Source organism: Hyaena hyaena, unplaced genomic scaffold (genome assembly GCF_003009895.1).
Source record: "Hyaena hyaena isolate Hyena2069 unplaced genomic scaffold, ASM300989v1 scaffold_155, whole genome shotgun sequence".
Classification (NCBI taxonomy): domain Eukaryota; kingdom Metazoa; phylum Chordata; class Mammalia; order Carnivora; family Hyaenidae; genus Hyaena; species Hyaena hyaena.
This window is the reverse complement of record NW_024080787.1, coordinates 2,137,097-2,158,152: the sequence shown is the minus strand read 5'-3', so window position 1 is coordinate 2,158,152 and position 21,056 is coordinate 2,137,097. Positions and strand designations below refer to the sequence as shown.

The following is a 21,056-nucleotide window of genomic DNA, read 5'->3' as shown; positions in this document are numbered from 1 at the left end:
GGTCCAGGCCCCCAAGACCTTCCCAGCCCCTCACCCAGGTGCCTCTCACCTTGCGAGGCACGTGGTAGCTGACAGGCACGATGGCGGAGTCGCTCAGCTGCAGGACACGGAGCACCTCGCAGCCCATGACAGCCAGCGCCCTCCGGGGCACGAGAGCCGCACCCCTCAGCACACTCTCGAGGAGGCACTGGGTCACTGTGGGGAGCAGCATGAGAAGACAGTTGGGGAGGTCGGGGAAGAAAGCATGAGAAGACAGTCAGGGGGTGGGGGAGGGGAGGCGGGGAGACACCATGGGAAGATAGCCGCGGAGGGTGGGGATGGAGGAGAGAATAGGGCTTACCTGGGCTCAGTGCTGGCTGCTGCAGGGTCACTTCGTAGCAATACAACTGACTGTCACCCTGAAAGGAGCACAGCCTGAGCACCGCCTGTGCCCTGGTGGCCTGGCATGTACTCCAGATCAGACACCAGCTCTCCCCCCGCCCCCCCCCCTCCCCCTGCCCCGTGCTCTGGACTGAGTTCCTTGGTGGACTTCACCGCGCACAGAATAAGAACAGGGCACATTCGGGGTTTACAGAGCGCCCGCTGTGGGCTAACACTGCTTGATTGTTGGCCTTATCCACAAAGCTGACATTCTTGGGAGTTACAGTCACGCCGACCTGAAGGCCACTCAGCCTGGCAGGGGTGGACGGCATCTTGTTGTCTCCCAGCAGGCTGGCTAGATCAAAGGTTGGGGGCTGGCCTGGCCACCCCGGGGGGGGGGGCGGTGATGTGGATGGGCATGGCACTCCAGCTTCTCACGCACCTTTCCTGCCAGCACCAGGAGCCCGGAGTCCGGGTCCAGCAGGGGCATCAGAGACCTGAGGGAGAGAGGGCTGGTGGGCAGGATGCAGCCAACCACTGTGCCTGACGGGCAGCTGGGGAGCTGGTGGCCTCGTGACCCCAGCCAGGGGCTCAGGCCATACACCCCACTGGCTGGAGTGACATGGCCCCTCTAGCTGTGTCTAGCCTGCTCCCCACTACTCCTCTCTTCCAGGGCTGGCTACAGGCTGAGCACTTCCCCATGTTCTAGGCTTTCTAGCCCTGGGTCCTCCATCTGCCCACCCCCTGCATTCCGGGACTTGCATGGGCTCTGGGCATAAGGGAGCAGGCCCCTCTTTCCACACCTCAGTCCCAAGCTCTGTCCCTGGCCCACTGGCTCCAGGAAGGCCCCACACACGTTGTCTCTGGTCCAGTCACCTTGGCCGACCTGGGCATCACGCCAAAGTTCCCAGGGAAGATGAGGAGGCGTGCTAGAACCGGGGACTCCCTCCACCCTGCCCGATGCAGTTGGCCTGGGTGCACCAGGCCTGCACGAAGGTTTGGGGGCCACCTCCTCAGTTATCCCAGACTTCTTTGATATCTTAGAGACTCAGACCCCCGCCCTCGACATGACTTTGAGCCCCTGTGCCCAAGCCTAAGCCAGGGGCTTGGAACAGGGCTCCCTTCACCACAGTGCATCCTTGCAGTCCCTGCTCTGTTCCCGAGGGGGCCTCTGTGTGGGGGACAGTGGCTGGGAACATACACCCCAACGCCCCTGCCACTTTGTGGCCAATGGGCTGTCACTGTCCAAGAGAACTCTGACAGGTGCCTTCATCCATTTGTTCTCTTGGTTTTCGTTTCATGTCCCTGGACCCGAAGGCCTGGACTCTCACCCCAATGCTGACACTCACCCTCAAACAGAGCCCCTTCCTCATTGTGTTTCCAGTGGTCAGAGGTCACCAGCTGTGGCAGCTGCATCCAACCCTCACCCAGGCAACAAAGTCCCCCTCCCTCATCCATCCCCTTTCTGGCCAGCTGCCCACCTCCCCTCCCCACCCTGCTGGAAGCCACAGAGTGGGTTGGGAAGCTGGGTGGGGCCATGGGTGTCTCCACGGCTTCCTGGAGTGCTCTGGGCTGGTCACCTGTGAGTAACAAGGGCTCTAATTACCTTGGGCTGGCAGGGTAAGCCAGGCTCAGAATTGCCTTTCTTGACCTGGTCTGACTATTGTCTTCTGTCGGGGAGCAGCTGGGCAAGGGGACAAGGTAGATGTGTGCCCTGGGGTGCCCCTCCATGCTGATGCTGGCTCCAGGGGGGCTGGAAATAAATCCCTTCAGCAGCCCTAACAAGACTTTCATCCACTCCCTCATTCATTCCCATTCATTCCTTTGCTGAACTATCTGTGCCCAGCCCTTGGCTCAGTCTGCAGGTGTGACCAGAAGTAGAAGTGAGAGCAGAAGACCCGATCTCTGTCCTCAAGTTGCTCACAGCTTGGCCTGAGAGGCAGACAGAGTCCCCCCTCCCCAAACACACAAAACACATGAAAGAAAAGTTCCCTGAGAATAGCCAGCAAAGACCCAGGGGGACCTGACCCTTACTGGTCACAGGGGAGAGGGTGTTCCATATGCCCCAAAAGGTAAGGAGGAATCACCCAAGAGGGGAGGGTTCCAAGTAGAAAGATCAGCATGTGCAAAGGCCCTGCAGGTATGTCAGGCAGGGGAATGGTCTTTGCGGTGTGAGGAACAGGGCAAAGGAGGATGTGGATGACGGCTTAAGCAGTGATGGTGAGGGGATGAGCCTCAGGATGGGGTGGGTTGGGGCCACACAGAACAGGGCCTGGTACCTGAGGAGGGGAATTTTGCCTCCCTCCATTGGACAAGGAACAAGAAGCTGATGACACGTCTCAAGTGCAGCAGGCAGGATGAGACGTGTGCCAAGCAGAGACCACCATATGGAGATGGACAGGAGAGGGTAGACACAAGAATGATGGGCTCTGGGCAGCGTCAGAGAGTAACTGGGACAGAGGGACTCCTGAGGCGCCCCCTACCTCTGGCACCTTGGCAGGAACTGGGGAACGGGCCTGTGGGTGGCATAGACAGCTCATCTGTGCTCCACACACACCTCCTCGAGATACTCCACCTGGCCTTCCCACACACCCACTCCATCAGCTCCAACTGGCCAGCCCACTGACTCAGGGGCTGGGGGGCGGGGGGGCAGGAAGTCATGGAGAGCAGGGCTGGCTCCCCCAACAGGTCAGGCCAGTCTTCCTCGCCTCAGGCAGAGCCATCCACGGGCACAGGCCAGGAAATGGGGTCATGGCACCCAGCCCCAAGGGTTGGCCAACAGCCGGCACGGGCCTGACCCCCGGCCTTGTGAAGAGATCCAAGCCAGGTCTGGGTCTGGAATGCAGAAGATAGTTCCTGCCTGGCAGAGGGCCACCAGAGGTGGTAAGAGCTGGCATCTCTCCCGCTGTCATGGTATGGGGCAGGGCTGACATCTGGGCCTGCCACTGGAAAGGGCTCTGACCCAGGTCCAGGGGTCTGCCCCAGACCCAAAGTCATAGAAGGTCTAGAGCCTAGATTGGGCCCCTACCTCCAGGCCCAAATCCCAGAAGATACAGGTACCAGGTCACATGAGGGAGAGGCTGGTGCCTGATAATCTCATCAGCTTTCCTAATATTCCTGCAATTAGCACAGGAAGTACTGCCTGCCAGGAAAAGCAGTTTTAAGAGTTCTCTGGTTCTCCCTGGCAGCATATCTCTCCCCTTCAGCCCCACCAACCTAGACATTCTGGCATCACCAGCGGTCCAAAGCAGTCCAGATCTCTTGGATCTGTCCCTGTTACTCAGGCTGGGCAGCTGAGACCCTGTTGGACCAATCCTAGGCCCACATTCCCTTAGAACCAGGCTCTAAGCAGGGGGGTTGGAGGGTAGTACCTTGAGGCCATATGAGGAGAGAATGGAAAAACTGGGGAGGGAGTCCCCTGGAAGCTGCCTGTGAACCTCTGGGTGAGTAGTAGCATGGCATGTGTAAGTCCAGGCCCAGCTTTGGGGTAGTGGGTGGACCCTTTAGGCAGGTGGGTGGGCTCTCTGGATAGGGAGGCGAGAAGCTTTGGGGCCTGTCAGAAAGTCCTGTTCCTTGGGGAAAGTCAAGCTGGAGCACCATACCCAGGGGCATCTGTAGACCCTCCTGAGGCTTTAGGGGACACAGGGCCATCTGACCCACACCACACAGTACCCACTGCAACCTCAAATGCTTCCGGGGAGTGTGAGCGGTTGGAGCATCCCTGGTGGAAGACACCTGGGAGTTTGGGGACTGGGGTGGCCAGTGAACCTCAGCCTCCATCAGCAGGGAAAGCTACTTCTCGGCCCTTGCCCAGAGTTCCTACTGAAGGGCAAGCAGGGAAGTCCCATTTTAATGTGAAACCACCGGATTTTTCAATGTTGGCAATGGCTTCAAAGTTTTCAAAAGTCCCAAACGAGCCAAATGAAACACACCAGAAAGCCAGCACTGGCCCAGGAGCAGAGGCTCACAAGTCATGCCCCACATGTACATACACCAAGAAAAGCATGTGGTGCAGGCCAGGATGGAGGGGATGGCAGGTACCCCTAGGGCTTCTGGGAGCTGGGAGCTGAGCTGGTCCCCGAAGCCTGAGGCATGATTCTGGCCACAGGCATGGAGGAGGAGGGCAGAGCATTTTCCTGGGATACTCTAAGGCAGGGGATTTTTCTGGACTAGTCCAGTCCCTGGCACCCATTGCTTCTGCCTGTCAAGGGCCACCATCAGCTGCACCCAGGCCCAACCCACTGACAGTGAGGCCCAACCTCCCAGCTCATCCCACCCTGTCCAGCACAATAGTAACAGTGGGGCCTTGGGCAGACGTTCACTTCCCTTCCTGCGTCTCAGTCCCGTCATCTAAAGTGTGGGGAAGGTGGTCCAGAGATGCTCAGCTCCTTGAAAGCCCTCATGGCTAAAAGCACCCCCAAACTCAGAGATTAGAGATTGTACTTAGGAGGCTCTTAGAAGGTTCTGTGTGCCCTGCCCAAAAGTTTTTGAAATTGAAATTAGCTACCAACAGTAACACACTGAGAGATTTCACCTAAAAAAAACCCCCAAAAAACAAAAAAACAGATTTCCAGTTTCTCTTGAAAAACCTGAAACTCTGGCAGACCCGGGGCAGGTCACAGGGGCTGAGCCCTTACACCAACCCTCACCCACCCACCCCAGCCTCTCCAGGTCCCCACAAGCTCTGGGGTCTGCTCCTCAAGTTTGTATTACATTTATACCACCTGCCTGGTGCGTCATAGGCATCCGGGCTTGGGACTCTTGGCCTCAATATTCTCTTGCTTTTTACACGAAAAACAGGGGCCCGCCCAGGGTTATATGGCGAACTAGTGGCAGACCAGACTGGAGCGCGGGACTCCTAATTCCCTCAGTCAGGGGGGTGGAGTATGCATTAGGCTGCACCAACGACCCCTTCGGCGGAGAGAGGAGGCGGGTCTCTGGCGGCCCCGCCCCGCCCCGTGGGAAGAGGCCCCGCCCTCTGTCCTTAAAGTGCGACCCGCCTCCCGCCGGCCGACTCCGCAGCCCAAACCCAGGGCGAGGAGACACGGACGCTGCTGCCTCGAGACCCTGGAACCCAGGACCCCTCCAGGCCGGCCGGCCCACTCCGCCCGGCTCCCGCCGCCGCCCGGTGAGTGTCTGTCAGGCTGGGGCGTTGCGGACGGAGACGGGGGGCGCTATGGCACGGGCGGTGCAATGCGCCGATCACGCGCGCGAACCCCCCTCTCGCGCGTACACGCACTCAGGACGGACACGCGCCCCCCAGCCTCGCACGATCACCCGGGCGCAGGGCAGGCGGGCCCCATGCACCCCCTCTGCCCGCGCCCGAGTCGCCCCCTCCTCCTGCAGTCCCGGACAGCCCCACGGCCCGCGCGCTTACAAGGCTCACGGGCCAGTAGCCGGCAGGGCTGCGAGCAGACAAAATAAACACCCCCTCCCTCGCTTCCTCCTCCCACGGCTGGGCCCTCCGGCATGACCAGTTTTATGAATCAAACCCCTTTGAGGGGATAGCCAAGCCATAGTCTTGGGTTACTTTTACCTCCTGGAGTGGGACACTCTGGTTCTGGGCCTGGAGCCCTCAGTGCCCCTGTGCAGATCTGTTCAGATTGGCCGCCTGGGGTACTGAGGACCCTGTCACCCAGGGCAGAGCCAGGGGGCCAGCAAGCATGCAGCCCTGGGGAGGAGTCGGGGTGGCTAAGAAATATTTGATGGCCCACAGGGCACGAGGGACAGTCCTTGGCTGGCTGGGGCCCTTCATTTTCCAGATATTACGGTGCCCCATCTCTGCCACGGACAGGGCTCTGCTTGGGCTATGAACCCAATGGCCTGGAGCCAGCTTAGTCCTTTGTGTCCCTGGGCTGGCAGCTCTGGGGCCTGAGGGCTGCTGAGGTCCCCTGTGGTCACTGGCAGGCCAGGCAGTTGGTGCCAACCATTCTGCCTTGCCCCCATTCGTTAAAGATTACCACACTACGGTCACTGACTGCCTCTCCTGCTGGGGCCCAGGGGTGGAGTCTGCAAGGTGGGGAGGAGGAAATGGCCCTGGGGGGGTCCCAGGATCCCCCTGCTTGCCTTTTGGCAAGGACAGGTGAGGTTCTGGAAGAGGCACCAGGACGCAGAGCCCTCTTCCCCAGGCCAAAAGCTTCTGGGGCTGGGTAACTGTACTAAATGTTAAAGGTTCCTTCCCACTAAGGCTGGACTTTGGTTGTTGGGAGCATAGAAGGGCAGCTAGGTGGGTGCCCTCCAAGTGGGGTCCCTTTGAGCTGGCTCAGAGGGCAGCGAAGTCCAGTATGGGCCCAGCTGCTGGCAAGGCCCAAAAGGGATAAAGCAGGCTGGTGGGGGGATGGGAGAGCAGTCCCCTGGGTTGGCTGTCTTCTCCCAGGGGAATCAGCCCCCGGAGCTTCTGTAAACAGAGTGTCAGAGGCAGGAAGAGGGCTCTGGTAATGAGCAGCCCAGCTGGATTCCCTCCAGACCATTATCTGGCCCAGGGAGGGAGGATGAGCACACACGTGCCAGGCTGGGGGCCCGGGCACTGCCTGTCCCCACCTCCCCCAGGTGCAGACTAAAACAGCTACCCTGGGACTTGTAGGTCCAGAAGGTCAGATGGAGTCGGTGGGGGGCTGCAGTCCCAGGGCATTTGCTGGGATGGCACAGCTTTCTCCACACTCTGGAAATGGGGGAGGGGGGATTGAACACAAGAAGCCCCTCAGACACTGCCCAGACCTGTGCTCTCCTTAGGAAGCCTCCTCTGGCAGGTACGGAGATGCCCTGGGCAGATGGGTCCACAGTCTCTGCCTCCCATTCCTGACACCCCCGCTACTGCCCTGGGGGAGCTGGAGCAAGTACCACGTAGAGACATCTGAGTTCCCATGGGGTCTTATAAGTGAACCCCATCCCTGAGCTGGGCAGTTCCTGGGAACAGGAAAATGGGGTCTCAGCTGGGCCCAGGAAGCAGCTCCCACCTCAGCAGGCCAGCCAGCCAGTCCCCCTTGATGACCAGAGAGAAGGCTAGGGTGGGTCTGTCCCACAGAAGCATCCCTGACCACTGGCAGGCCCTGAGCTCTTGGAAAGGGCAGCAATGCCACCTAACCCGGTTAGTGACCCCTCCTGTAGCCCCCCTCAGCTCCCCTTAAGAATCCCTCCCTGAGTCCGGGAGCCCAAGGCTCTGTACTGCCAAGAAAACCAGCTCCCCTCACTGCTGTGGAATTTGCAAGATTTCTTGGAGAAGGGGGAGGGTGAGGGTGAGGGTGAGGGTGTGTGTGTGTGTGTCTGTGTCTGTGTGTGTGTCAGAGCACAGCCCAGTGGGCGTGTGTCTGGCGTGGGCATGTGTCTGCGCGCGCGTGACTGCAACGGGGTTGTGTTTGGGGGCGGGCAGGGGTGCTGCGGGAGTCTGACTGCACCACAGGCGGACAGGGGCTCAGCCTTCTTCCTTTTATCGGTTTCCACATTCCAGAGTCAGCCGGATTGCTTTCCCTCAGCTGGCTGGGCCGCCTAGCCAGCCAGGCCCTCAGGCCTCCCCCACTTTTCCTCATTCCAGCCTCTCTGGGTATGAGGAGGCTGAAGCAGGCTCCCTTGAACCACCTTGGTTTTGGGGGATAGAGGCAGGCAAGGGGCCAGTTCTCCAGGTTGGGGACGGTCCCCCCAACCAGTCTCCTCCAGGGGAATGTAATAAGGCTCTGACATTCTTCCGCGGCTGCCTGAGAGATTTAATTAAAGAGGGAGGAGAGAGCTGGCTTGCACTGAGAAGAGGCTGGGGCTGGGGGTTGGGGCTGGGACTGGGGCAGTCACTGGGGCCCCTACTGGCCCTGGGCCTGGATGGGCAGCAGTAAGAAGTGAGAGACCCAGGCGCAGGGGGCTGGGGTGTGGCTCCCGAGCAGCTCATGGACCCCGGGAAGGGACACTTCTGCCACAAGGAAACTGAGAAACTTGGGCATGGCAAGAATGAGAAGGGCAAGATTCCTCTAGGGCCACTTCCTTCTCAGTCCCTGCCTAGGCCCCAGAAACCCTGGGCCCAGCAGGCTTGGGCTAGTGGCCTCCCTTGGTGACTAAGGTCTTCCTCTGGCAAATTCAGGGTTAATTGCAGGGTTAGGGCCTTCCCTGATGAATGCTTGGCCCTGGGTGGGGACAGGGCAGCAAGGCAGGCCTGTGTCTGACTGGGCCCAGCCCTGTGGCATCACACCTGTGTGTGCAGATGGTGGCATGTGGACTGGCCCATTTCTAGTTGGGCCATGGCCACCAAATAGCTCCCGGGGCAGCAGGTGTCCACTCCCAACAAGAGTGGCACCTCTCCTGACTGAAATGACATATCTCGCCACCCTGAGGGCCCACTTGAGCGAATGGCTTTAGTCACTGGTGTGCCAGCCCTGGGCTGACAGGTCTGGTAGCTGCCAAGTCACCCATGGTGCCAAGGAAGGCAGCCACTTGGGGCCAGTCTTGGGGGAGTAGGGGCAGTGGGGATGAGGGCCCAGCTCCTGCTCTTTTAGTGCTGCCAGCCAGCCACACCTGCCACATTTTTGGGGGATCCAGACCCCTCCTCGGATGAGGAGATAAAGCTGACAATCAGACTGTCTTCCTTTGCAATCTTCGGCCCCAGCATCTGAACCCAATAGGGGCGACTCCCCCAAAGAGCTTTTCCCAAACACAATTCTGCCTGGGCCTTATCCCAGAAATTCTCATTTAATTGGCTGGGGTTGGGGGCAAGGGTGGTAGTGGTGGTGGTGGTGGTGGTGAGGCATCAGGAACTTTCCAAAGCTTCCCAGGTGATTCTGATGTGCAGCTGGGGTTGAGAAAGCCCTGGGGTTATAGGTGGGAGACAGAAACCCAGAAAGGGAAGAAAACTGGATGGGGTCATGAAGTCTGTGGGGGCCTCATCTGTAGAACGAGCAGAGCTGGCTGCAGCGGTAAAAAGAGTAAGGCAGAGAGGCCGAGACTAGTAAGGACTCCCAGCTTCATCACAGGGTCAGACTAAGGCCGCCACCCCCACCTCAGCCCCTTCCCCTAAGGGCCCAGGACAGAGACTCTGACCTCTCTGCTTTGCTGTGCCCCAGGGATGGGGAGATAGGCGGACCCAGCCCAGGCTCTGAGCCTCCTCAGACACGTCAGCGAAACTGGAGCCAGCCGTCCTGGCCGCCGGCATGGTCCCCGCCTGCCTGGGGGGTTGGCAGACTCCTGGGCTGGGCTCCTGCCAGGCCTGGCCAGCAGTACTTAGCCTGGGGGGGGGGGGGCGCGCAGCACTGAGAGCCAGAGGCCCAGAGTCTCAGGGTCAGACCTGCAGCACCTGACCCCTGCACCCACTTTGTAGTGTCTGGCACAGGAAGGGGCTGTGCTGGCCTCATCTGTTTGTCTGTCTGACCCTATTCCCTCCCCAGCCTCGTGCCCTTCCCCAGGAGCAGTGAGATGAGCAGCCTAAGGTCTGATGTGGTTACAAATGCCTGGGTTCCACCCACTCATCAGTCCCTGCCTGACCCAGTCAGTGCCTGTGTGTCAGTGGGTGCCTCCAGGTGCCCCCCACACTCACAGGTGGGTGGGGGCACCAGGGTCCTCCTAAGAGCTCTTCCCTCTGTTCCCTTCCCCCACCTCTTGGTCATATGTTGAAGGGGGCTGGCCAAAGGTCAGCTCACTCCCCTACTCACTTGCAGAATTAAAAACACACCTCATCACTCGCTGTCTTCAACTCCTACTCTCCCATACCTGAGGGTGGAGGACAGAGGGCAGCTTCTGCATGGAGTCCTCACCCTGGACCCAGGGGACCTCTTGTCTGTGCTGAAAGTGGCATGAAACCCCTCTCACACCATGGCATCCTCACCCTGTATGTGCGGAAGGTCGGGCTCAGGTTCTATGGGTAACACCTTCAGTAACTAATGTTTACCGAGCACTTAGCAAGTGCTCCAAGTACAAACTAAAGAGCCCTGACAATGAGGTGCTATAACCAGAACCTCCCCGCTCCCCGCCTTCACAGATGGGAAGGGAAGTGAAGGGCCATGGCCAGGCTCTCCCGCAGCCAGGCTGGGACTGTGGACAGTGGGACCTTAAAGCCCCATCCCAGCAACTGTCCCCTGGAGGGCAGCAAAGCCAGCAGCAAGAGCCTGGGCCTCTGTTTCCTGCCTCTTCACATCACACCATGGTGGGGCCAGGCCACGGTAAGGCTGCAGAGTCCAGGTGTAACAGAAAAGACCTGGACCCTTTGCCTTCCTCCCACCGCCCTTCCCCCCCCACCCCCCCAAGCCCCAGGGCTGCCTATAGATGTCTCCCCTCACCCTCTGCAGAGGGAAAGGTCCCACCTCCCTGCCTCGGGTCAGCAGATCAGATATCAAAGCCCAGGCCCCTGGTCCTTCAGAGCTGCTAGAATTGCAATGGCCAGGGCAGCCATGACCTCCCATGAGATACCCCACCCCCAAAGCACACACACACCAGAACGAGCCCCAACAGGCGGAGTCGCTCCCAGAACTTGTTAAAAGAACTTCCCCATTTAAAAACAAACAGAACAACACAAAACTACAACTCTGGGTGCTCAGAACAACTGCAGAGAGTGAGGCAGGGCTGGGGTGAAAATGAAGCCCAGAAGTGAACAGGGACTTGGGAAGCTGTTTAGGGGCTGACGCTGGGCCCACACTCAGGCCTCTATCTCCTGCTCCTCTGCTGCCCACGCCCTCCACGGTCAGGCTTCACCTTCCGGGTCCCTTCTAGGGGCTATGTGGTCTACTCTTGGTGCCAGGACAGCCCATGGCGGAGCCCCCAGAGCTGCCAGCACCCACCTTCCCATTTCCCAAAGCCCCAGTGCCAACTCCTCGCTGGGCCGGTGGAGCAGGGCTCTGCATCCTAGCTGCTGCCTGCTGGGATCTCCCCAGCCCAGGATGCCAACTGCTCTTGTTCTGACCCACCGCCTGCTGCCCACCAACCCGGCCAGATTGCCACTTTGTGGCTAGACAGACTACAGTGACCCTGCCTCCCTCCCCTGTGATGACTATTGATTTAAAGGGCCACCAGATTCTGGGGTGAAGCCCAGAGCCCAGGCAGATGCCCCTCCTCAGTGTAGACCGGGGAACGCCCTCCAGCATGCACCCTAGGCCCCCAGGGGCCACGCCCAGCTCTGCTCCGTGTTTAAGCACTCCCAGTCCTAGGAGGTGCTGACTGAAACGCCTGGGCAGACAGCGAAGAAACAGAGGCTCTGAGAGAAAGCCGAGGTCTAATGCCTCATGGCTGGGATGCCCCTGGTCCAGGCTGCCTGACTGGAGAATGAGCTCTTAACTACGACCTTATACAAAGCCCAGAGGGAGCTGAAGCCGCAGTGGTGGCCACGTGTAGGGTTCCCTCCCACCCTGGAGCCTGGCTGCTCCTTTCCTGACCCTGCCTGCCCCATGGGGAGGGCTGATTCAGGGGGAAGCAGCTCACCCCACACGTGGATGTGGGGGTGGGGGTCGCACACAACCCACATCTGGAGGCCGGGCCACACCCGATGCCTTCTGAGTCAGTGAGGGTGGAGCGGGTCCACTCCGGGGAGGAGGCTGGGTGCGGTGCACGTAGCCCCCTTGGGATGGTGCCGGCAGGGCCAGGGGGTCACGAGGCCTTCCAGGTTCTGGTCCAAGCATCATCTGACGTTCAGCATGAGGCCCTGCCCCAACGCTCACTCAGCAAAGGTGAGCTAGGCATGCTCTGGGACACATGGGAGCAGGCAGGGTCTCCCCTCAGGGTGGGGGTGGTAGAGCTAAGGACCTTAGACAGCCAGGGAAGGGGCACCAGCTAGAGGTCGAGGAAGGTCTTCCTGGTTGGCCTCTGAAAAGTGGTCATTGGTGTTAACTAAGGGGGCAGAGGCTCAGAGACCCACTTCCCTGGCAGAGGGGACCCTGCAGGGCGGGGCCAACCTGGGTAATAGGCCTTTACCTAGAGCTGGTCTCCCCGGGGACTTGTCTAGTCTGTCCTGGGACCACCGGCCCCCCTCTTCTGTGTCACATTGCAGGAGCCAATGTTCCTGGGGGAGGAGCCCGACGGAGGCCAGTGGGGCAGAACAGACGGGGGGGGGGGGGGGGGGGGCATGTTACCTGCCATGGCCTGATGGCTGGCAGGCATGGGGGAAGGGGAGGCTGAGGCCCAGCACAAAAGGCCCTTGTGTGAGCAGAAGGCGCCTGGAGGGGAGGAGTGCCGGCCTCAGGGACTCTAGGGGCCCAGAGAGTGGGGACTGCTGCTAGGGTGGCCCCTGGGCTCTCCGCAGGATCCTGAGTAAAGGGGGGCCCCGTGCTATGGCCCCATTCTGTCTTGAGCAGTTCCAGCTACGAGCTGGGGCCCGGAGCAGCCAAGGGAGGCCCCCACCACCCTGGGCAGGACTGGGCCCCACATCAGGAGGGCAGGACCATCACAGGCTGCAGGCCTAGCTGCACCTGGACGTGGTTAAGGACCTGGGCTCCAGCTCAGATTTCCCGGCAGTGGGAAGGCAGCAAGTCACTGCACCTCCTGGAGTCCCCCTCTCTCCTGTCATCTGGGAGCAGCGAGAATAGTTTCCACCTGCTGTGGCTGTGGGGGGCACCATGCAAGGGGACTGTAAATGCTCAGTGTGCTAACAGGAGGGAAGACCTGCCTGCCGCTCATTCTCAGTGTTCTGGCCAGAGCAGACCCCAAGAAAGAGCAGATGAACCAATCTGCAGAATGTTTCTAGACTCAGCCCTGTTTCTGGGGCCACCTTGCAACCAGTGTCCCTCCGCCTGCCCCCAGGTCAGTCCAGGGAGGCCAGGACCCCCCACCTCTAGATCTGTCATCGCACCTCAGATGGGGGATCTGAAGACCAGGGTTCCCTGTCTCCCTGCCCCCCCCCACACACAGGGGGACACCTGCCAATGGCTCAGGCCCTCCTCTGCCCCCTCCTCTAGGAGTGTCCCCCACCCTGGCCAAGTCCTGGCTGGCCCTCAGCTCCCATACGGGGCAGGTCTGACTTCATAAATGGAAAAACACGGATCCCATAGTTTCCGTGTGAAGTCTTCCCACTGCGGTCTCTCCTCGCTTGGAGGACACAGAGCGTGGAGGCAGGGGCCAGCGGTGCAGGGCAGTCAGCTTCTCTGCTTACGCACTGGCCGCCCGCCCCTTCTCTCCCAGACGCTGTAGGGAGGGGCTGCCGCTCTAGGACCCACCATGCTCCCTCCTGACCTGAACACTTCAGCAGAGGCGGGGGGGGGGGGGGGGGGGGGGGGGGGGGGGGGGGGGGAGGTGGGGCTGGAACTGCAGGGAGGGCACAGAGCCTGATACTTTCTGACCATGCGTTCTCCCTGAGCCGCAGAGGCAAAAGGGCTGGGATTAAGAAGAGGATTTTCATGGTTACTGAGTGTTTGGGGGCCAGCCTCCCTGTGCACATCAGCCCACTAAACCCTGGTGACAGCACAGGAAGTAGCAACTGATATCCTAACAAAGTCATGTGACTGCTTGAAGTCACTCAGAGAGGGAGTGATGGGGCCAGGGCAGGAACAAGGCCAGGGCACTGGGGACCTGACTCATAACTACTGTGCGCTGTCGGATTTGGGGGCAGAGAGTGACGAAGGGGGCTGGGAATTCCCTTCTTGGTCCTTCCTGGTGTGGCTGTCCCCTGGGCCCGTGACTCATGGTCTCCTGTCTCTACTGCTTCTCTGCTCCCAGGATCCAGAAGATGTACCCCAGAATCCCCCTGCCCCAGCTGTTGCTGCTGCTGCTGCTGGCCCCAGGCCCCGGAGTGCAGAGCTGCCCAACTGGCTGCCAGTGCAACCAGCCGCAGACGGTCTTCTGTGCCGCCCGCCAGGGAATCACGGTGCCCCGGGATGTGCCACTGGACACCACGAGCCTGTATGTCTTTGAGAATGGCATCACCACACTCGACACAAGCAGCTTTACCGGCCTGCTGGGGCTGCAGCTCCTGGACCTGTCACAGAACCAGATTGCTAGCCTGCCTGGCGGGGTCTTCCAGCCACTTGCCAACCTCAGCAACCTGGACCTGACTGCCAACAGGCTGCGCGTGATCACCAATGAGACCTTCCGCGGCCTGCGGCGCCTGGAGCGCCTCTACCTGGGCAAGAACCGCATCCGCCACATCCAGCCGGGAGCCTTTGACACACTCGACAGCCTCCTGGAGCTCAAGCTGCAGGACAACGAGCTGCGGGCCCTGCCCCCACTGCGCCTGCCGCACCTGTTGCTGCTCGACCTCAGCCACAACAGCCTCCCGGCCCTGGAGCCTGGCACCTTGGACACTGCCAATGTGGAGGCACTGAGGCTGGCCGGCCTGGGGCTGCGGCGGCTGGACGAGGGGCTCTTTGGCCGCTTACGCAACCTCCACGACCTGGATGTGTCCGACAACCAGCTGGAGCGAGTCCCACCAGCCATCCAGGGCCTGCGGGGGCTGACGCGCCTGCGGCTGGCTGGTAACACCCGCATTGCCCAGCTGCGGCCCGAGAGCCTGGCCGGCCTGGTGGCCCTGCAAGAGCTGGACTTGAGCAACCTGAGCCTGCAGGCGCTCCCACACGAGCTCTCTAGCCTCTTCCCCCGCCTGCGGCTCCTGGCGGCCGCCCGCAACCCCTTCAACTGCGTGTGTCCCTTGAGCTGGTTTGGCCCTTGGGTGCGGGAGAGCCGTGTGGCCCTGGCTAGCCCAGAGGAGACGCGCTGCCACTTCCCACCCAAGAACTCTGGCCGGCTGCTCCTGGACCTTGAATATGCTGACTTTGGCTGCCCAGCCACCACCACCACAGCCACGGCACCCACCACAAAGCCCGTGGCGTGGGGGCCAACCCTCTCACCTTCCAGTCCAGCTCCCACCTGGCTCAGCCCCACGGAGCCTGCCACGGAGGCCCCCAGCCTGCCCCCTGCCGCCCCGCCCACTCTGGGAGCTCCCCCGAGGCCCCAGGACTGCCCCGCATCCATTTGCCTCAATGGGGGCACCTGTCACTTGGGGATGCATGGCCACCTGGAGTGCCTGTGCCCTGAGCTCTTCACAGGCCTCTACTGCGAGAGCCAGGTGAGGCAGGGGCCTCAGCCCAGCTCTGCCCCAGCCACACCAGAGGCGCCCCAGCCCCTGCCCCTTGGCATCGAGCCAGCGAGCCCCACCTCCCTGCGCGTGGAGCTGCAGCGCTACGTGCAGGGCAGCACCGTGCAGCTCAGGAGCCTCCGCCTCACTTACCGTAACCTGTCAGGCCCTGACAAGCGGCCGGTGACACTGCGCCTGCCTGCTTCACTTGCTGAGTACACAGTCACCCAGCTGCGGCCCAACGCCACCTACTCCATCTGCGTCAGGCTTCTGGGGGCCGGGCGCGTGCCCGAGGGTGAAGAGGCCTGTGGGGAGGCCCGCACGCCCCCAGCTGTCCGCTCCAACCACGCACCCGTCACCCAGGCCCGGGAAGGCAACCTGCCACTCCTCATCGCGCCCGCCCTGGCTGCCGTGCTCCTGGCTGCGCTGGCTGCCGTGGGGGCAGCCTACTGTGTGCGGCGGGGGCGGGCTGCAGCGGCCGCAGCTCATAGCAAAGGACAGGTGGGGCCAGGGACTGGGCCCCTGGAGCTGGAGGGGGTGAAGGCCCCCTTGGAGCCAGGCCCCAAGGCGACTGAGGGTGGTGGGGAGGCTCCACCCAGTGGGCCAGAGTGTGAGGTGCCTCTCATGGGCTACCCGGGGGCCAGCCCCCCGGGGCCCCTCCCCACTAAGCCCTACATCTAAGCCCGGAACTGCCAGGCTACCAGGCCGGGCTCTTAGCCCTGCTGGGACCCGCCAGTACCCTCCTGCTGCCAGACCAAGGAAGTTCTCAGATCCCTACAAGGAGGACACATCAGGGTGAGGGCTGTGTGAGCACAGCAAGATCCCGCACCTCAGTCTCCTCGTCAGTGAGATCCTGGGATGCAGGTGACCACCTCTAAGGTGCCCTACACCTGAGTGCCTAGGAGGATGGCGTCTGCTCTGTCCTCTGCAATGTGCACCTTCTCTGGGGAAGGGTGAGGCCGGCCCTGCCGTGTGCTGGTAACACAGGCCCAGGGCTGCCAGGCCCCCCTCCCGGGAGACCCTGGGGCCAGTGAAGGAAGCCCCCAGAAAGACGGCAGAGGGAGAGAAAGATTGGGGATGGGGCATGTGGCCCAGCTTCTGCCCCAAGGAGCAAAGGAACAAAAGAAACTGGAAAGACAGATGCTTTAGGAACATGTTTTGCTTTGGTTTTTAAAAATATATTTATAAGAGATTCTTTCCCATTTATTCTGGGAAAATGTTTTCAAACTCAGAGACAAGGACTTTGGTTTTTGTAAGACAAACAATGATATGAAGGCCTTTTGTAAGAAAAATAAAAGATGAAATGAGTGTGTTTCTCTGGCATGGTCCCGGGTACCTGGACGGGTGTAGAGGGAAGTGGGAGGCCAGGACCCCCGGGATGGGAGGGCTGCCGCTGAGGACCGTGCCGCTGATGGCCTGCCCTCCCAGGATCCTGCCCTGGGCTGTGTCTGCCCACCCTCAGCTGGGGTGCCTGGTCCAGTCTCTCAGTTGAGACTGGGATGCAGGCCGGAGCCAGGACGGGAGCTGGGCAGCTCCTGACCTTGAAGGAGAGGAATATGAGGGCAGCCTTCCCCTGCCCAGGCCCAACGGTCAGCCAGCAGGGACTATACTGCCCCTGTGAAGCTGGGAGGGCTCGTAGCAGATAAAGACCAAGAGGGCCCGCAAGGGTTCCTCCTCAGGGAAGGGCCTACTTTCCTCTGTGGAGGGGTGTGTCTCCTGCAAGAGTCTGTGTGCAGGGCTGAGCAGAACACAGCCCAGCCCTCCCTGCAGTCCTGATGCCCCTCTGCATGGGCTCAGCCTGGGAAACCTTGCTCCTGGCCTCCTGTTCCAGCTGTGGAGAAGGGCCCCGGCAGAGGGGCAGCACAAATCCTGAATGGCAGGAACCCTCTGGTGTATGGAGGAGGGACCCAGCCAGGGCTGTTAGGGGCAGGTGACCCAGGGACAGGACCAAAGGTCTGAGCCTGGCTTGTGAAGGCCTGGTGGCCCATTGATGTCTTTACTCTCTGCATTTGAGATGTGCCCAGGCTTTCCAGAAACCCCGGAAGTGGGAGTGTTTTCCAGGAAGGCCGCAGGCTGTGTGGGGGCAGGGCCAGGGATGAAGACTGCAGCTCTGGCCTAGACTGGGTGCTGGAAGCTTGGGAACAGGGACAGATACGCAGCACTTCTCCCATGACTGTGGGATGGGAGGCAAAGTGGACCCTGAGGCCTCAGAGAGGTTCTGTGAGCGAGCCTCCTCAAGGCTGCATGCCTGTGTCTCCTCTGTGGGTCACGGCCGCTGGGCCCCACCAGCCTCACCCTGGCTGGAAGGAGGCAGCTCAGCCAGGCCTGGGGAGCAGCCCCTGCGGCTCAGGGCGTTGATGTCAGTGCCGAGTCAGGCCCAGCCACGCGAGGCTCTGGATTCAATTAGTGGCTGCTGAGGGTTCTGGCATAGGAAGGGAGGAGGTGGGCGGTGGGTCGTGTCGGGCAGAGGATGGTGGCAGTGAGCCTGGGTGGGGCCCCTTCTTCCTGAGGCAGCGGCGGCAGCCCAGGTGGATTTCCTGTGAGCCTGGGTCCCATTAGGGGAGCAGCTACGGCAAGGCCTGCCTTCCCCCGTCAAAGGGGCCATTGTGGGCCTGTGGGCCGCTCTTGAACGCAGCGCGGCTGCTGAGTAAATGTTTTCACTGCAAAGCCAAACCCAGCCTAGTGGGATGGCAGGGAGTAGGGGACAGGCGGGACCTAAAGAAAGGGGGCTAAACACTTACTCCAGTCCTCCCAGAAAAGGGATTTGGGGTATCCCATCAGATCAGGGGCTAGGGGATGAAGGGAGGGCCAGGGGCAGAGTGTGACACCAAGCTAAGAGGCAACACTTACCCAGGACAATGCCCACGGCTCTAGGGCACGGTCCAGGGATGGATGTAGAGAAATGTCAATTCTGACTGCTCTGGGCTCTTGCTGCCACAGGCCCCGTGCCATATGGGCTACATACGCTCCCACTAATGCCCAGCAAATCCTCCCCAGAAGAGAGCCACAGCCTGGGAGAGGTGAGCCAGCAGCTCTCTTACCGTGGGCAGGAATAGGATCCCAACACAGGCTCCCTGACCCAGGATGCGGCTGCCAGCAATGTGGGCGCCCAGGAGAGGGGCAGGGCCACTGTGAACAGCAGAAGCTCCATGGTGGGAAGCAGCAGAGACTGAACCCCAGCCTCTACCTGGCACTGACTAGCTGCTGGGATGTTCTCAACAGAGGATCGACTTCCCTGGCCTCAGCTGCCTGTGCAGTAGTAGCTTGAGGGGAGACACCCCCACCTGCCTGTGGCTGACGATGGGCACAGCTGACCATTCCCCCACCCAGAAGCACCGGACTGAGGCAGGCAGCAGTTCCGCATCTCCCAGTCTAGAATGTGAGCTGCTCCTTCGGTGCCAGACCCTGCCCCCTACCCTCCCACCTCTACCCTGCAGTGAACATAGCCCCTGGCACACCTGGCTTTACAGATAGGCCCATGATGCCCCACTCTTCCCGTTACTCTTGGTGAGGTGTGCTCCACATGTGAAGAGGAGGGAGGATGACACAGGTGGGGGCTGTGACGGGGGCCTCTGGGAGATGACTAGGAGAGGCGTGTGCCTGACCCCTGGCCCCCTCTAGCTCTTTTAAGAACACACACTACTTTGTTCAAACTGAGATGGAAAAGCCGTAAAAGAAACCGGGAGGGGGGGGGCGGTTTGGAAGGAGAAGGGCGGGTGCACTGGAAATCCATGGCTGTCCCCACATCTGACACCCTGGACATCTTCAGTCCCAGTCCCAGTCACTCAGCAGACCAACACTCCAGGGAGCCTGAGGGGGCAGGGCATCTGCCACCACTACCCTGGTCCACCCGCTTCAAGGAGGGCTGGAGAGTCCCCACTTCTCTGCCAAGGGTGTGCCTGGCAGGGCAGGGGCCAGGGCTGAGGAGAAGGAGGGGGTGGGACACTGGCCTGGCCACCCATCTGGGAGTGATTTGAGAAATTCCAGGCCTTGCTGGCCCTGCGAAGCTATTCTTAACTGCTATAATTACAGGGTCAGCCTTGGCCAGTGGCACCGTGGGGTCTGGGCATCGTTAACTCGTCCAGGGGCAATGCTGGGGATGGGTGGGGGCTGCTGTGCGGGGGAGGGGGACCCATCAGAAGCCAGGGGTGGAGCCTGGAAGGCAGGAAGTGGTGGGTGGAGGAGGACTTGATGGCTAGTGCTGGGTCCCTTTTCCATGCTGGTCCAGCTCCCTCCTTTGCTGGGGAGCCCTGTAGGGAAGGAGTTATCTGGCCTGGGGAGGCATGGAGGATAAGATACCAATGCAGCCTCAGGGCCTGGGAGCTCTTATTCTTCCAGCACAAGGGGGCAGTCACCAGGACCCCAGCCCAGAGTAAGCAGAAACCTTGCACTGTGTTGTTCTAAGGCACTGGATCTCATTCACCCTTGCCTTCCTCATCTGCAAAATGGGTCTCACCAGCTCCCCAGCCTCTCTCTGTGGGGATGGGAGTGGAGGGTCACTGCTGCTATTACTCCTTCCCTGGGAGCTCTCAAGTGGGGTGTGACCTGGCAAGAGTTCTTATGGCATCAGACTTCTCTGCCCCCAAACATGTCCATGCCACACCTGGAACTTGGACAGGTCACCACGCCTTCTGTGACTCAGTTTCCCCAGTCATGAAATGAAAGAGGAAAGGGCTGGATGGATAGCCAAGGGACCAAGATCCTCTCCTGGCTCTGACCTTCACAGATCCCTGCCTGGGGAGCAGCAAGCCCTTCCAAGAATCATGGCAGAGTGGGGTCGAGGCTTCTGAAAGGGAACCGGGCCCCTGACTCCTCCTACCCCAGCCAGACTGGTCCCCCACTCTCCTATGCCTTGTTTCCTCAGCTGTGACAGGAAATCATCACTGACAGCCTCCTGTGATTAAGCCACAGTGAGCCTAGGCCCCCTTGCATAGAGCTGGCTTGGTCCAGACCCGCAGCACCCCCACAAATCTCCTACACACACTTCCGTGAGGATGGAAAGATGAGGTGCACTTGTAGTCCCAAACCGCCCAGGTGCACCCATCCCCCACCCACCCAAAACCACCAGAGACAAGTGTGTGGCTGGGGCTGAGGAGGTTCCATAAAGCCTATAAGCCTGCCAGCCTGACTGTCCCCACACACCCCATCACACCACATCCACCCTATCGAAGCCTCAGTCTCCTCGACCCTTAATGCCACCAAAATGGCCACAGCAAAATCAAGCGCATGTCCACGTCTCCCACCCATGCACCTGCCGGGTCACAGTCTCTCCCCCAAATGCCAAAGCAATCAACGTGAGCCCTCAGGCTGAATGCCTGCATGGCCAAGGGCCAACTCTGCTGCTAGGGTCCACGTGACCCTGGCACGTGATGGGGTCAGCAGGCAACCTTGCAGCCCAGCTCAGGCACCCTGGCCACTTTGGTGATCAGCCCCTCACTGATAAGACGTGAACTGGGTAAGGCTGTTCCAGCTGCACTGGGCCCCTCCACTCCGCAGTATGTGTGTCCTGCCCTATAATGGTGTCCATTATAGACCTGGACTCAGGACATCACCTAATCCTCGACCCTCCCCACCAATCCATCCCAACATGCCAGCTGCTCCTACCCGGGTGAGGTGTCCAGGGTGAGGGAGGTGAAGGCGCTGGAGAAGTGCCGGGTGTCCCAGAGCTTCACTTCACGCTCACGCATCTGCAGGGTGGGAGCCAAGAGGGGCTCAGAGGGGCCCATCCCTG

The 21,056-nt window shown here is 60.7% G+C and overlaps 2 protein-coding genes across 3 annotated transcripts in view; one reads left to right on the top strand and one right to left on the bottom strand.

Moving 5' to 3' along the window:
* The window catches only part of LOC120236457 (coronin-7), a 56,781-nt gene that overhangs the window by 6,937 nt on the left and 28,788 nt on the right, over window positions 1-21,056 (bottom strand). For both annotated transcript variants that reach the window (XM_039239266.1, XM_039239267.1), the window contains 4 exons: window positions 20,930-21,012; window positions 803-857; window positions 341-398; window positions 50-195 (listed from right to left, as the gene is read on the bottom strand). In XM_039239266.1, coding sequence (XP_039095197.1) covers window positions 50-195; window positions 341-398; window positions 803-857; window positions 20,930-21,012 — 342 coding nt within the window. The remainder of the gene's footprint in view (window positions 1-49; window positions 196-340; window positions 399-802; window positions 858-20,929; window positions 21,013-21,056) is intronic.
* On the top strand, window positions 5,379-16,637 carry VASN (vasorin). The gene is made up of 2 exons (XM_039239268.1): window positions 5,379-5,488; window positions 13,972-16,637. The coding sequence occupies exon 2, from the start codon at window positions 13,982-13,984 to the stop codon at window positions 16,004-16,006; it is 2,025 nt and encodes a 674-aa protein (XP_039095199.1). The 5' UTR covers window positions 5,379-5,488; window positions 13,972-13,981; the 3' UTR covers window positions 16,007-16,637.

Bases quoted from the DNA above. Each gene is read 5' to 3' on its own strand.
- VASN (XM_039239268.1), top strand. From the start codon at position 13,982: ATGTACCCCAGAATCCCCCTGCCCCAGCTGTTGCTGCTGCTGCTGCTG.